The following is a 16068-nucleotide window of genomic DNA, read 5'->3' on the forward strand; positions in this document are numbered from 1 at the left end:
TGCTTCAGCTCTAAGGAGTGGCAATCTGTTCCTGAATTCAGGGAACTCGCCTTGCTCTTTGTTAGACTTGCCAAGTGGAGGTCACTTATAAATTGCCATGGTTGGAGGGTGATAAATTCAGATGTAGTGCTCATGTTGGAACTACTGCTCCCCTTTTAACCACTGGATTAAATGCTGGTTTTTATGAATCTTCCTGGATTGTCCAGGGAAGTGTAGGTAAGAGACTGGACCCTCTTTTGTTTTCCCAGGCTGTTTACAAAGCTGATTTGGAATGGCTGCGGGGAATCGGATGGCTGCCAAATGATTCCCTTGGAGTCAAGCATGTCAAATATGCTGGAGATCTCCTGAGTGAGGTAACCAAATGTTTTTCAATACTAAAATTTTCTTCAGGGGTATTTGTCACTCAAAGTATTTTAAATGGTTTAAACAATGAGGTTTTTTTTTCAAATGAAAAATGCAACTGCAGTATTTTCACAAGATTTATTTTCTATGCAGAGGTTTTTCTCCATGAGAATTTCCTTGTCTTATGTATCTATTCAGAATTGCTGTATTAGACATCAAATATTCCAGGTTACTCTGTTCTTCTCTTTCTTGTACAGAGGAAATACCGCACGAAAGCTGAAACTCTCCCGTTCACTGCTGTGGCTGACAGAGTTGATTATGTCACAGCAAAGAATAGCACTGAAATCCTCAGTGATGTAAGTTTGCTCTCAGTGTCTGGGCTACATTTGACTTCCGTGATTCTGTATTTAATGTGCTTTGTCTACTAGCCTTGCCAATTCAGGGGCTGATTTGTTATTTTGTGTGTAAATTATGGTGATTTTCCCAGTGGTGCTACAAGGCAGAAATTTCTTTCTGTGTTCTAGATTAAATACCACAAAGAATGGAATGAGGCCAAGACAAATTATACTCTCACAGATACACCACAGCTGGATATGGCCCGAGAGGCAGCCAGGATTCTAAATCAGGTGCGTGGTCTCTCCTTGACAGCTTCTACTCCCATTTTTGAGGTATTTAGAAAACCTGCCTTACTGGTAACAACCTGAAGGAAGGATTCGTTATCCTTATACTTCTGTATAAATTACATACATACAGTAATTGTTATCATTGTAATAGTGTTGAATTCCTCATCACTTTTTATTTCCCACAGAATTTGTACAAGGAAAGTTGGGAGAAAGAAAAAGCCACTGGTTACCTCCTGCCTCCTGACACGGTGCAGATCACTCATGCCAAGCACTCGAGTGATGTCCAAAGTGAGGTAATGATTCTTCTCATTAGGAAGATGAGTGCTTGGAAGCCTGAAATTTTATAGGCCTTGAAAGTTCCCAAACAGACTTAAAAAGCTTTCCATCTGGGGTAACATCCAGACTTTTCATGGCCTATGAATTCCACTGTCCTCCAAATAATTCAGCCATCTTTGTGATTATGGGGTTTGGCAATAGTAGTGCTGAAGGTCAGATTCCTTCCACATTCCCTCTCTCCAGAAAATCAACTGAGCTGGACTTCCATATTTTCTAAGTGTTAAATACTTGAAGTGATGCTATGATTATAACATATATGGCTCTGGTTTCACTTTTTGGCCTATCAAAACCTGTAGTCCAGGACACACTTTATATTTAAACATTTGCATAATGAATCTTGAAATAATGACATGACTCTTACTTGGAATAAACATTTTCTCAAAACAGTTTGACGTAAATACCAATAAGCATCCACTATTCAGACAATCTCAAATAATTTGTTGCCAAAAAGCGACTAAAAGCACTTGTTAGAAAACATTTTCTAGCAAGTCTTTCCTCTTGTGTTAACAATACCTTTTACTGAAAATGGGGAGTATATTAGACTAGAAAATGCTATATTTTGAACTGGAAGGCTTATACAATATAATTTTATTGTCTGGGACCAGATTTTTATCTGGTCATGTACTGAAAACCTAAGTCTGCATTTAACGACTTCCTGTCTCATCTGCTCTTTGTGTTGACAAAGCTGAAGCTGTTCCCAAGTTAAAACCAGAGTGGGTACAGCCAGAGCTGATTTTCTCTGTATTTCTCCCCTCTCCCACCAGCTGAAATACAAAGCTGAGTATGTCAAGCAGAGAGGTCACTACGTGGGAGTTGCCAAGATGAGGGACGACCCCAAGCTGGTGTGGTACGAGCACGCGGGCGAGATCCAGAACGACAGGCTGTACAAATCAAACTACAACAAAACCAAGTCCAAAATCCACATGCCTTCGGATGCCATGGCAGTTGTGGCAGCAAAGGAGTGCCAGAACTTGGTCAGTGATGTTGAGTATCGCCAGTACCTGCACCAGTGGACCTGCCACCCTGACCAGAACGACGTGATCCACGCACGGCAGGCCTACGACCTGCAGAGTGATGTGAGTGATGGTGCAGCCCTGAGAGGTCCTTTCCACATGGTCTGGCCTAAGGATATTGCCCACAGCACATCATCCATCCTGAGTCCAGTAATTTCTGTCCTTTTGCATTGTCTTTCTGGTTTAGAATGTCTACAAAGCTGATTTGGAGTGGCTCCGTGGCTGCGGTTGGATCCCTCTCGATTCAGTGGAGCATAAGAAGGTTAAGAATGCACAGGAGCTGATAAACAAGGTAAGAGAAAATATTTCAGCAGTTCCACAATTAGCACTTCTTTCTCATGCACAGTGTTTAAGACATTATTTCACCTCTTTGCAGAGAGCATACACAAAAGAAGCTATGGAGAACTTTTCCAAGTACACCACCGTGGTTGACACTCCTGAGATCACTTTGGCAAAGATGAACTCTGTCAATCAGAGTGATGTATGTACCTTTTTTTTAAAGTAAAACAATAATAGAGAAGAATTAGGAGATTATTTAATTGCTTTTGCTAACTTAGCCTTATATAGTTGTGTGTGCACCTCAATAATAACAGGCTTTCCTGGGGTAAACAAGTTTAATAAGAAGTAATAGGAATGAACAACACAATATTGCTGTCCAAATAATTTAACATTTTCCTTTGGAAGAATTTGGCATGTCCCTGACTAGTGTTGACATAGATTTTTTTTACAGAAGACTGAGTCTTGTTCTTGAACAGTCCATGGAATTCCTGTTGTTGCTGAACTGTATTTACTGAGCAGTATCTCAAATTTTTCATTAATACCATGTGGATTTTGAGGTGTCACAGTAACATTTGCCTGTGTATTACAATGGTTGGAATGTCCTGCAAAACATTATTGCATTATGAAACAAGAGATAAGAAATGTTTAATACTAATAGATGGACTAATGGGAAAAATTTATTTCTCCTGTGGAATTAACACTGTGCTTGATTTCTTTTGTAGCTAAAATACAAAGAAACATTTAACCAGGAGAAAGGCCAGTACATTGGGTCTGATGATACTCCTGCTCTGCACCACGCCAAAGATATGTCCTTACTTCACAGTGAGGTGAGATTCCATAAATATCAACCTTTGAAATCTGGGGTGGACTTGAGGAACTGTTCTACTCTCAGTAGGGGCATGAGGGAGGTTATTTAATCCCTTTTTTCTTCAGCTTTCTTCTTTAGATAATCCTGCAATCAGGATGATTTCTTTCCTTATTAAACTGATCTCAGAGGACAGCTGTGTGGTGCTTGGAAGTCATAATGGTGTGATAAAACCAAATATAATTCCAATCAATATTATCTTCTGAGACTACTGATACATTTTACATTTACTTTTTTATAATAAATGAAAACTGTAGATGATTTACATAATTAAGAAGTTACTTTTGAGTAGTGTCACTGATTTTAATGAGAGACCTCTAATTTTTAATAGAAGTGATTACTCACTTTTGTGAGGAGGCACTTCTTAATTTAATCTGAAGGTGGATATATTTAATATTTAACAAAAAAGTATAGGAAAGTGCCATTGAGACTAATGTTTCTTTAATAAACACCAATATTTCAAGAAGATTTTTCATAATTTTTGATAATCTATAAAATTATCAATCCCAATTTTATACTGCACTTTTAAACCAGAGCTCATATCTCTATTCTGGGTATTTTTATTACCTTTCTGGTATAAATATAATAAAGAAAGCAGAAATCAGCTCGAATTTGTGCTCAGGTAACTTCCTGAAGTGAACACATTTCCTGTTTGCCTTATTCTGAATGACTGTTCAAAGTGAACATTCTCCATTTAATTTATTGGGAACCATTCTGTAAAAATGTTCTGTATTCCATGTTATATCCCATGTGTGTATAAATGGGAATTTTTCATCAAAATCTGTATGTGCTTTGTTTGTCTAGAAACATTACAAGAAAGCCTGGGAGCTGAGCAAGCCCATTGGGTACACTCTGGATGAGAAATATGTTCCACTTGTGGGAGCCAAACATGCAAACCACATCAACAGTGAGGTCAGGAGGGATTTCCCATTCTTTGCCTTTTTCCCCCCAATATGTTGTTAAGAATGAACATTAAAATTTCCACATGAATATTTTTTCAGCTTAAATATAAGGAAATCTATGAGAAGCTGAAAGGCCATTACCTGGCTGGGAAGGATATTGGTGATTTCCCCAGTGTCACTCACTCCCTGGAATTCCAGAAAATGAGGAGCGCGGTAAGGAATGAATGAATCTGGAATATTTTCCATTTCCTTTATTTCACCATTTATTTCACTGATGAAATTCACTATTTCATTACTTAAACATAAATAGTGCAAAGTTTAATAGAACTGTAGAATCACAGGATCATCAAGGTTGGAAAAGACTTCAAAGATCAAGTCCAACCTTAATATAAATCTACAATAATATCAGTAACAATTATTTCAGCATGCTTATGTTCCCTGAATGCTTATTTTTGTATGTGAGTTGAATAATTGAATTTAAAATTATTTAGGAGAATGAGAAGGGATTTGTTTAGCTATTAGAATTACTACAGTAAGGAAAAAAACTCATTTTCTGTTTCAGTCTAAGGATCTGAGCAGTAAAAAATATCAAGTGGGATTCATTTCCTTTACAAATAAAGTATAAATTTTGAGTTGAAATAGGAATTTAAGAACTGGAAAAGTAAATGCACATTTGGTGTGTTGCTGTTGTCAGCACTGCTCATGCAGGGCACAAAATCAGTGTAATCCCAAATATTCTATTTTTAATTAGATTAAAACCATGTGTGGAGCATGAGGTTTTTAATCCTGAAAACTGGTTAGTTTTCTTATCAGCTATTAAAACTGCAAGTGAAGGTAATGGCTGTCCTTCCAGAACATTGTCAAAAGGTGATTAATATCCAAGTTAAGATTTCTATCCTTTTGAATCCCATGGGAGTTTAGCTACTAAATCCAGGAACCACATCTCAGACTATGCTGCAACCTTTTAGTCCAAAATCCAAAGTTATACAGAAAATCCCTTATTTCCTCTCACCTTTTTCCCCAACCTTTGCTTTTCAGCTGGCTTACAGAAAGAACTATGAAGACACCAAGAAAAATGTCCACATCCCAGCTGACATGATGAACCACGTCCTGGCCAAGAAGTGCCAGTACATCCTCAGTGACCTGGAGTACCGCACGTACTTCCATCAGTGGAGCTGCTCCCCTGAGGAGAACGATGTGATTCACGCCAGGAAAGCCCAGGAGATCCTCAGTGATGTATGTTTGTCATTTATCAGAGCCATAGATTAGGCTGGCTTGGAAGGGACCCATCAAGGTCATCCAGCATCTTGGGGTCTGGGTGTCAGGATGAGCCCAGGAGTGTAAAAGTCCTCATTTCCCAGCCCGTGCAGCCAAAGGTGCAGGATCAGCTTCTCAAGGTTGTTTATTTTCCCTTTTCTAGAACATTCTTTCTCTGCCCTGCTGAGCTCTGGCTAGCAGGTTGGCCATGGTGTTCTGTCTGCCCTCAGGGTGGTGTTTACATTTTATACCAAAAACTACCTTGTACTATGGTTACAATAACATGCCAATATCTATCATCTGTTAGACAGTGTGTCTCTCTACTTTAAACCAATAGAAAAGTGTCACCATCACAGCAAGACATGGAGGACAAGAAGAAGGAGAAGAAGGCTAGGACATGCCCAAATCCCTCCATCTTGTCCGCTTGAACCCCATTCTAAAAACCCCAAAATTCTACTTTTTCACCGTGTGTTAACTACCACACTACTCAAATCCTTGTGGCTTGTAATTCCTCACACAAAGTTGGCAGTTTTTCCCACAGGCTAAAATGGAAGCCACGGGTGTTTTTGACTTCGTGCCAAGGTCTCTGAGCCCCTGCCAGGGTTTGGACCCAGCCAGGGCAGCCAGAGGGATGTGCTGGACTCTGACACCAGCACACCCCCAAAATCCCACCAGGAGCCTGAGGGCATCATCAAAACCCTTCTAAACCTTACTGAACCCATTTGTTTGACATTATAGCAGCCTTTCCCATCATTTTCCCCCCAAGTATCTTTCATAATATTTAAATATTAAATTAAATTAATATTAAATGTAATATTAATGAAACACAAAAATCATAGTTGAATATTAAAATTATTATGAATCAATCAACTAATTAATATTAATCAATAGCCATGCCCTTGGATTCTTAGTACCAGTCACTGCAGTGATCCTTATCTATTGTAATTGGGAATGCTGGAATTAGCACAGGAGCCAGGACAGCATCCAGAATCCTTCTGGATCCAGTGGGTCTGGAAAAGAATTCCCCTTGTCTGTTGGGGCTTTATCAGCCCACAGGTGAGAGAATGGGGCTCATATTCTGCAGCCAGTGGTGTCCCAGGTTGGAGCAACCAACCTTCCCAATAAAATCTGAGGCTGTGTGAATTGCCTGCCTTAGTAGGATGCAGAATTCCTTGGTTTTATTGGCAGAAGGCAAATTTCTTCCTAACCTAATGTTCTGTTCACTTCCATGCAGTCTGTGTATAAAGATGACTTAAACTGGCTGAAGGGGCTTGGATGTTACGTCTGGGATACTCCACAAATCCTACAGGCTAAGAAATCCTATGACCTGCAGAGCCAGGTAGGTTTTCCTTAAATAAATAAATATTTATGTGGGTTTTTTTCTTCCATTTGTGATTCACTGGGTTGACATGTACTAGTCCAGAGCTGAACGAAGTAATTCCTGTTACATCAGAAATATTTTGTTTAAACTGTGAAGATACAGTCTTGGAGTTGCTTCTGGAGAAACATCACTTGTGTTATTGGTGGAGGAGAAAACTTAGGAGACTGTAAAGACAGCTGTGGTTTTTAATTTCATTATTCCTTAGTTCATACTGGCTGTATATTAAATATTTCTATTTTATGATCTGTCACTTTCAGAGTTGATCTTAACTGAGCTGTAATCTTTGATTTCAGCTGTGATTTTAAAGGGAGATTTCCAGGTAGTTTTCAGCACTAATGAGTGTTTTGTTGGTTTTGTGTCCTTAGATAAAATACACCTCTGCAGGGAAGGAGAACTTCCAGAACTTCAGTGTGGTTACAGACACCCCTGTCTATGTGACTGCTCTGCAAAGTGCTGCCAATGCCAGCGAGGTGAATCCCCACCTTTTCTGCTCAGGATTGTCCTTCTGAGCATTGAAACAATTCACTAAACCAAACTTTCGTCCTCCAGGTGAAGTACAAGGAGGAATTCCACAAAACTAAGGACAAGTACACAACTGTGACTGACACAGTGGATTCAGAAAGAGTTCAGAGTTTGAAACATCTCTATAGTGATGTAAGTGTTTATACACAATTATTTTTCTCTTAAGGACCTTTAATGTGGGATTTTTGTTTTATTTTCTTTGTTCATTGTTTGAAGATAAACATCCAAACCAGGAGCTTCTCAAAGCCAATGCTGAACTACTGCAGTTCTTGAGCTTGGGGGTGATTTTGTATTTCAGGCAAGGACCATATTTTCCACTTGTAATGCCAGTTCTGGCAAAACAAATGGATTAATAGATTTCCTGAATTAAATTACGCCTGAACAAAATTAAAACCTCATATGAGAACAGAGACATGAATAGTTAGAAAGGATTTTTATCACTCTTTACATGCACTTGATATTAATATCTTCTTTACAATACTTTGGTGTCTAAATAAAAGCAGAAGGGCTTTTGATTTCTGTTGGTTGTTGGTAATTATTTACAAGAATTATTTTTCCATTCACACAAACTTTCTATTTCCTCACAGAATCTCTACAAGAAGGCCTGGGATAAAGTGAAGGCCACCAGCTATGCACTGCCCTCAGATACTGTAGCCTTGGCACGTGCCAAAGAGCTGAAGCACAATGCAAGCATTGTAAGTGAATTAAATTCTTGATTTTTTTAATCACTGCAGTGATGAAAAAATTCTAACAATTAAATCGTTCATGCCTTGCATCTGCTATTGATATAAATAACTTTTAAGCTTAATTTTCCTTCCCCTTTAAATTGAGATATAATATGTATCTGTAGATAATGATTTTTCTCTGATTGTCATTTGGTTAAGAGTCCTTTGTGGCTTCTTGTCATGGAAAAAAAATCATTATTTTTAGTAATCCAAACTGAAAATGTTATGTTTTTTCTAGTCTAAGTTTCATGAGCATCCAGGTCAGAAAAACACCAAAAATCTTTAAATTATGTTTACTAAGTATAGAAAGCATCTTATGCTTTATGAAATTAGAATTAAGAGAGACCACTCCACGGATCTCTTTAAATTAAACAGCTGGAAGGATAAATGAGTGCCTTATTCTACATCTATTAATTTTTAAAACCCTCTAGTCAGCTGTTGTTTTACAACCTGCTTGTTATTATGTGCTTTCTTCTCCATTTAAGACAAAACAGAAAATTAAAATCCTGGTTTAAAATCTTTCTCTGCTTGTTGGACTCACCTTTTTTCTTAATGCTGATGAATTTTGTTCCAACCTCACAGCTGAGTCATTGGAGTCAGTCAATTGTTGCATTTCTTTGCTTGTGCTCAGGTCAAATACCGTGAGGAATATGACAAGTTCAAAGCCCTGTACACCCTCCCCAGAGGAGTTGAGGATGATCCCAATACAGAAAGGTGCCTCAGAGTTGGGAAGCTCAACATTGATGTAAGTGTTGGTTCTGGATGTGTGTTTTCCTGCTCATCTCAGAAGCAGCCACTCAAGGAATCCCCGTGCCTTGACCCAGACATCCCATTCCCACGTGCATTTGGCAGTGTGCAATATTTGCTAAATTCTAGACTACAACAATAAATTTAAGTTTTAATTCAATTACTTCATTGCCTGCATGGCCAAAACTTTAGGGTAATATGGGCAAAATCATCATCTGCCTACTTTTAACTCATCAGCACAATGAAAAGTGAACAAATCAAATTTTACCTCCCTTGTTGAGGTTCTGCAAATTATTTCTAGAGTAGGCCAGATGTTGATTTTAGTCAGGACCAAAGTGATCTCTCTCCCACTGACATCCCATTAAAATAGCAATTATTTCCTCCAAATTCATCAACAATTTATTCTTCTGCTTTAACTCCACAGCGTCTGTACAAAGAAGCCTATGAGAAGACCAAAGCCAAGGTGCACATTGTCCCAGACATGGTGGACATCATCTCAGCCAAGGATGCCCAGAAGAAGGTCAGCGAGGTCGATTATCGCACGCGCCTCCACGAGTGGCTCTGTCTGCCAGACCTGCAGGTCAACACCCACGTGAGAAGAGTCACCGACCAAGTCAGTGATGTGAGTCCCCAACTCATTTGTTCCTGGCTCACTTTTGAGAATTTTCCTTCATTTGTGCTCTGTTGGAGGAAATTATTTAGCAAAAATGTCGCTGGAGTGCTCTGAAGTTGCCACTTGGCAATAAATGGGTCATTGAGATAGGGCTTTGATTTGAACTGAAACAGAAAATCCCAGAGTGGTTTGGGTTGGGAAGGACCTTAAAGCTCATCCAGTTCCACTCCCTGCCATGGAACACCTTCCAATATCCCAGGTTGCTCCAAGCCCTGTCCAACCTGGCCTTGGACACTTCCAGGGATGGTGAGTCCACAACCTCTGTGCAGCAGTTTCAATAATTCCAATGTTAATAGTGTAGGCATTTGGGTCATTGCAGTTCTACCCTGTCTTTAAATTGTCCTTTATTTGGTTGCATGTGGTGTGGCAACTTTGGAAGTCTGAGAAAATCCTGGTTGGGCAAAGCTTCAACACATTTGGCTTGAGCAGGTCAGCCCAGGTGTAGGGTCTGGCAGTAAATCAGAGCCCAGTAGGATGTGCTGGTGTTTTGTTTTTTTTAAATTATTTCATGTTTAATTTATTGCCCAAATTGAAGAAAATGGAAAAAAAATTATTTAAATTCTTGAAGGAATTGTTTTGATTTTCTCAAACAAACAAACAAAAACCAAATTAAAAAAAATCAAAGTAGTGGAAACATTCCTTGCCATCATTTGACAGCTGTGTTTTGGAGTGATTTAGAAATAAGGGATTAGGTCCTGGTGGAATCCTGACAGGTTCCTTCTCTGCTTCCTTAGGTTATCTACAAGGATGACCTGAACTGGCTGAAAGGCATTGGCTGCTTTGTCTGGGACACTCCTGAAATCCTCCATGCCAAGCAGGCCTATGACCTTCGCAGTGATGTGAGTGCATAACTCTGGGTTTGCTTCTTTTTCACTCCACTGTGGCTTTACTCCACTCCAGGTGTAGTCTGAAAAATCTTATTTATCCTTCTTGGTTGAAGGATTCATTAAGTAACAAGCCATAGTTCCAGTATACTTTCAGTTTTAATGCTGGTTCACTAATAAAATTGCTCAGTGATGAAATAGCGAGGATAGTAAATATGATAATACAATAAAATAAATTAACAATTACTAGCCCTAGTAATTAGAGCTCTTGCTTTCTCTCTGCAGATTAAGTACAAATCTAAGGCAGAAAAAATGAAGAAGGACTTCACTGTGGTCACGGACACTCCTGTCTATGTCCAGAATGTAATCAGTGCCTTGAATTTAAGTGAAGTAAGTGTTTCTCTCACCTTCCAGTCAGTATTCCAAATGCTGTTACCACACCAGCTTTAGAAATGGGACTTTTAATATGTTTTTAATAATTTAATTTTAATAATTTTTGGTTATCTACACCTCATTGTAGACACTAAATCACTAAAATCATTAATTTCCTGAAGCCAAAAAACTTTAATCCAGTTATTTAGGAACAATTCCCATTGTAGGCAAACAAAACACACTGTGAGAGAATGTGACAATTATGACTTTTTCTCTTTGCCAGGCTGTCTATCGTGGTGATTACAAGAAGAATGTCCAAGGCAAGATGATCCCCACTGATAAAACAGTGGATCTGGAGCGGGCATACAATGCAAACAAAATACAGAGTGAGGCAAGTACAAAACTTCAGGCTCCACAGAGTTTGTGACACTGAAAAACCAAATTGTCTGCTTTTAGCTTTTCAGGTGAAGCTGCATGTCACTGCTCTGTGGGAAAATATCCTCCTCTGAGCTATAAAAAAGCATTTTAATGTATTTTTCCCCCGGGCATGGGGAAAATCTTTTGCCAGTTGTGATGGAGAGACGTCCAGGATGGAGGGATGTTTCCCTCAAGCATTGCTGACAGTTGTACAGAGTCTTTCTCTCTGCTCTTGCAGAATTTGTATCGCTGGGCTGGTGTGAATGCTCTGCCCACTGGGTACAGCCTTCCCACGGACACTCCCAACTTCCAGCACGCCAAACACGTCCAGCACATCGGCAGTGATGTAAGTCAGGCTCGAAATCCTTCCAAATCATCCTTCTACACCATGGCAATGATCAGCAGCCCCACATAAGGGACTCTCAGCTTGGGCCTTTACTATCAAAATAGAAATTTCCTTAGCATTATGCAAATACCTTATTAGATGCAAAAAAAAAAAAAAGTATTATATTATTAATTTTGGGCTATATGGTAAAGGGAGAGATAATTATGGTGTGTGGTGTATTTAACTCTGATAAAGCCACATCTGAGTTGTTTTATCTCTAAAAATCTGTCTCTTTATACAGCATAAATTGTTGTCAGAGCTGCAGTGTAGCCAGAATCATAATCTAATTTAGTTTCTGTGTGCTTTTGTACTTCTTACAGCTGAAATATAAAGAAGCCTATGAACACATGAAAGCCAAGGGCTACACTCTGGGACCTAAAGATGTTGGCTTTGAAAATGTGAGGAAGGTCAATCAAGTCATTAACGAGGTACAGTAAATATATGGATTTACTTTGAATTGTATTTGCAGTGCCCAAGATATGTATAATGAGAGTACATTGACTGCTGAGGTGTAGGATCCCTCTTCTCTGAGGCTTTTTAAATTTATTTAGAGAAGTATCCATCAAGAATGGTGAGGGATCATTGATCCAGGCTGTAACTGTTATTGTTATATAAAACTGCAGCCTGATTTTATTAGCTGTGATTAAAGTTGAATAGAAATTATTTCATCTGTATAAAATTGGGTCACAGTAGTTTTGGGTTTTATATATCTTTACTCACTTATTTGATCTTTAATAGCATGAAAATTAAATATATGTATTTACATGCTTTTAGGATTACAGACTAAGATTGCCAGAATTTATTAAAAACAATTAATGGAAAATCTTTGCCTGGGTAGAAAACAGTAATTTGTGTAAGAAGTGCATGCGCTGTGCTGAACTTCTTTGCCATTTCAAGGTTTTGAGCTGTGTTAAAATGCAGAATGTTGTCTCTTGTGACAGAGGCTGTACAGGGCAACCTACCACAAGAACAAGGACAAGATTCACACCACCCCTGACACGCCTGAACTCCGCCAAGTCAGAGCCACCCAGGAGGCTGTCAGTGATGTAGGTGCCTTCCTAACAGAGCAGCTGAAGAAACTGAGATTATCCCCTGAGCAAACAGCTGAAATGCTGTTTTGTTCTTTGTTTTCCAGCTGATCTACAAGTCAGATTTCTTCAAGATGCAGGGCCACCTGATCTCCCTGCCCTACACCCCTCACGTGCTGCACTGTCGCTACGTCGGGGACATCACCAGTGATGTAAGCAGCTGCAGTGGGGTCAAAACCTCTCTGCTGGGAGTGGGGCTGGCTTTCTCTCACTTCCTTTCTGTTCTGTAACAAAAAAATGCTTTCTCACTGTGCCGGAGCTCACCCAAGGTCGAGGGTGGCTCCGTGTGGTGGAAAAGTCTTTCCTCCAACCCGAGCTTCCAAAGAAAGGCTCAGCAGTCTCTGTTGTTGGGTCTCAAGGCAGTTTATTGCAAATTATCTAAAAGATTTTCTCCTTGGGCTGCTGTGGTTTGCTCCCAGCTCAGGCAGAGGCACACACACACCCTGACATCCTCTCTGACCCCGACTGCTTCTTCTCCCCACCCAGGGCTGCTGCTCTCTTTTATATGGGACATTACGTGTGACATGGTTACAGTTTTTCCCCAATGCCTATCACCTATATTAAATGGTGATTTTCTATCTTTTATATGGTACATTACGTGTTACATGGGTACAGTTTTCCCCAATGCCCATTACCTATATTAAATGGTGATTTTCTATCTTTTATATGTACATTACGTGTTACATGGTTACAGTTTTTCCCAATGCCCATTACCTATATTAAATGGTGCTTTTCTATCTTTTATATGGTACATCACATGTTACATGTTTACAGTTTTCCCCAATGCCTATTACCCATATTAAATGGTGCTTTTCTACTCCAAACCAATCTGTGAGTGCCAACATCACCAAGAACATGGAGGTGAGGAAGGAGAAAGAGGGAGGACAGGGCAGGCCCAAATCCCAAATCCATCTTAAACCCTCTGACCCCCATGTACAAAACCAAAACCCCCCTGTACAGCACTCAAAAATTCTTCCCTCTACTTTGTGACTACTTCTACTCTAATATCTAAACTTTTGTGACTTCTTGCTCTTCCTGCAAGGTTGGTAACTCATTCCATGGCTCAAACCCAAAATCACAGCTGTTTCCAGCTGTGCCAGGGTCTCAAATGCTTCTGACCTGGGCCTGGAACCTCCAAAAATGTCTGAGGGACATTTTGAGTTTCAACATCACTGCATTTAAGGACTGGAGATTGAAATGATCCCAAAAGTCAACTGTTGATTTTAATTTCTCTCGCAGAATAAATACAAAGAGGACCTGAGGTGGCTGAAGGGCTTGGGTTGCTTCCTGTATGACACCCCTGACATGGTCCGTGCCCGTGAGCTCCGCAAGCTCTGGGTAAGACTTTTCCCCTGGGAATTGAGTGTGACAACAGTGGATTTATTTCTGTGCATGCAGGAAGTGAAACAGATGAAAATGAGCAAAGAATGAGAGAATTTTGTGCTGTGCAGCCAATTTGTTGTTTCAGAACACTGTTGGGTTGCACTGTAAAATTTCCTTTATTAATACTGCTTTTCCTTTGCAGTCCAATTATATCTACACAAGTACTGCCAAGAAAATGTGGCCTAAATTCCAGGTGGTGTTGGATACTCCTGGGTACAGAGCAGTGCAGGAACTAAAAACCCATCTGAGTGAGGTAAATTCTGTTATTTCTGCACAATTGTGCAGCTGTAATTAACCCCTCCCTGTAATTTTTACTGGACTAGATGAGATGTTATAATTGCAAAGCTGTGACTGTGCAGCTTCTAAACAATAGCAGAAGAAATAATTCCTGGACCTATCTTTTTCCAGCTGGTTTACAGAGCTGCAGGCAATGAGCTGAAGACAAAATACACTTCCATCCTTGATACACCTGACTTCATCAGAGCCAAGACAGGACAAAAAATACAGAGCCAGGTGAAGAAATTGTGCTGATATAAAAATCAATCAATGGGTCCTTCTTAATATGTTATTAAAGTACAGCAAAAGCATTCCAGGCCTTTTCCAAGCAATGTAGGAATCCTAGAAATTGGTGGTTATGTTTGTATTGTGAATTTACAGCTGCTTTTCAGAGTCATAAGGTAGAATTTAGTAGAAGTGTGGCTTTTCCTTGATTATTTTCTTCTTGCTGCAGTACTTGTACGTGGAGCTTGCCACAAAGGAGAGACCCCACCATCATGCTGATGGTCAGACTCAAGCCTTTGCACATGCCAGGAATGTCAAGGACATGATCAGTGAGGTAAAATCTTCTTTTCTAATTTGCTGCCACTGGGCTGAACTCTTCAGAACTTTTATTTCTAATTGTAGTGATAATTTCAAGGCTCAAATCTGTTTAGCCTTCATTAATTTTTCTCTCTCTTATACTTAAATTCCACATTTCCTTTGTAAGTTCTGGTGAAATAAATCATTCTGAAAACGTGTTTTAGCTTTTTTTTTTTTTTGCACGTTGGCAAATGCTTCTAAAATTACAATGATGATTTTTCCTTCTTGCTGCCTCTCTCAGAAAAAGTACAAAACCCAGTATGAGAAGATGAAGCACAAATACACCCCTGTCCCTGACACCCCAGTGCTGATCAGAGCCAAGAGAGCCTACCTGAATGCCAGTGATGTGAGTACTCCAGCAACACCCCTGCTGCTTTTCCTTGCATGAAAAGAATAGGAAAAGTCAGTGAGGAACAAGCATGCAAAGCACAGAATAGCTCAGTGTCCCCCATCAGGGAAATCTCCTTATTTACATGTCCATTTTCATTTGAAATTAGGAACATGATTAAGTTTTGATTGGATTCTACTGCAATGCCTTTTTTTTTTTTTCTCTTCCAATTTTTAGAATTCATTTTTATTTCCCATTGCACTGAAGTGTGGCCATACAGCAAAGTAAAAACAGAATTAAAATAATTTACTTACTCATCAAGTCTCCAAAGAGAGCAGACTAGAGTGAAGTGATTGATGCTGGGGCCAGGATAAAATAACTTTTATCAGCTTTTTCATCTCAGTTTTGTGCTAGAAGTAAACTGGCCTGTCACTGGGAATGTGTTCATTTTTCAAATTCAGAAGTAGATTAGAGAGAAAAATTACCAGAGCTGCTGCACAGGAGGTTGTTAAGGTGAAATTGATTTTTTTCAAGCGTGGAATAGTTATTTGTGATTTGAGGCAATTTAAAAATGCTCATTTGTGAGTGCTTTTCCATATATTTCAGAAGCAGCAGGATGTGAAGGGATATGTGCAGGGTTGGTGCTTTGTTCTAAGGTTTATTTAGTCTTACTGCTCTAAGAGTGATTTTTAAATACTGCCAAGGAGCATCCCAGCTCTTCTGCACATGGGAACTTCTCCTCTGGGAT

The 16068-nt window shown here is 39.4% G+C and overlaps 1 protein-coding gene across 15 annotated transcripts in view; it reads left to right on the top strand.

Moving 5' to 3' along the window:
* The window catches only part of NEB (nebulin), a 104725-nt gene that overhangs the window by 48816 nt on the left and 39841 nt on the right, over positions 1-16068 (top strand). For all 15 annotated transcript variants that reach the window (XM_077784883.1, XM_077784880.1, XM_077784882.1 and 12 more), the window contains 29 exons: positions 249-353; positions 600-698; positions 867-968; positions 1151-1258; positions 2066-2377; positions 2502-2606; positions 2691-2795; positions 3316-3420; positions 4263-4370; positions 4460-4573; positions 5399-5596; positions 6852-6956; positions 7364-7468; positions 7548-7652; positions 8108-8215; positions 8877-8990; positions 9417-9614; positions 10400-10504; positions 10775-10879; positions 11145-11252; positions 11517-11624; positions 11984-12091; positions 12605-12709; positions 12799-12903; positions 13991-14089; positions 14277-14387; positions 14543-14647; positions 14865-14969; positions 15234-15338. In XM_077784883.1, the coding sequence (XP_077641009.1) occupies positions 249-353; positions 600-698; positions 867-968; positions 1151-1258; positions 2066-2377; positions 2502-2606; positions 2691-2795; positions 3316-3420; positions 4263-4370; positions 4460-4573; positions 5399-5596; positions 6852-6956; positions 7364-7468; positions 7548-7652; positions 8108-8215; positions 8877-8990; positions 9417-9614; positions 10400-10504; positions 10775-10879; positions 11145-11252; positions 11517-11624; positions 11984-12091; positions 12605-12709; positions 12799-12903; positions 13991-14089; positions 14277-14387; positions 14543-14647; positions 14865-14969; positions 15234-15338 (3465 nt within the window). The remainder of the gene's footprint in view (positions 1-248; positions 354-599; positions 699-866; positions 969-1150; positions 1259-2065; positions 2378-2501; positions 2607-2690; positions 2796-3315; positions 3421-4262; positions 4371-4459; positions 4574-5398; positions 5597-6851; positions 6957-7363; positions 7469-7547; positions 7653-8107; positions 8216-8876; positions 8991-9416; positions 9615-10399; positions 10505-10774; positions 10880-11144; positions 11253-11516; positions 11625-11983; positions 12092-12604; positions 12710-12798; positions 12904-13990; positions 14090-14276; positions 14388-14542; positions 14648-14864; positions 14970-15233; positions 15339-16068) is intronic.

This window comes from Lonchura striata, chromosome 8 (genome assembly GCF_046129695.1).
Source record: "Lonchura striata isolate bLonStr1 chromosome 8, bLonStr1.mat, whole genome shotgun sequence".
Lineage (NCBI taxonomy): Eukaryota > Metazoa > Chordata > Aves > Passeriformes > Estrildidae > Lonchura > Lonchura striata.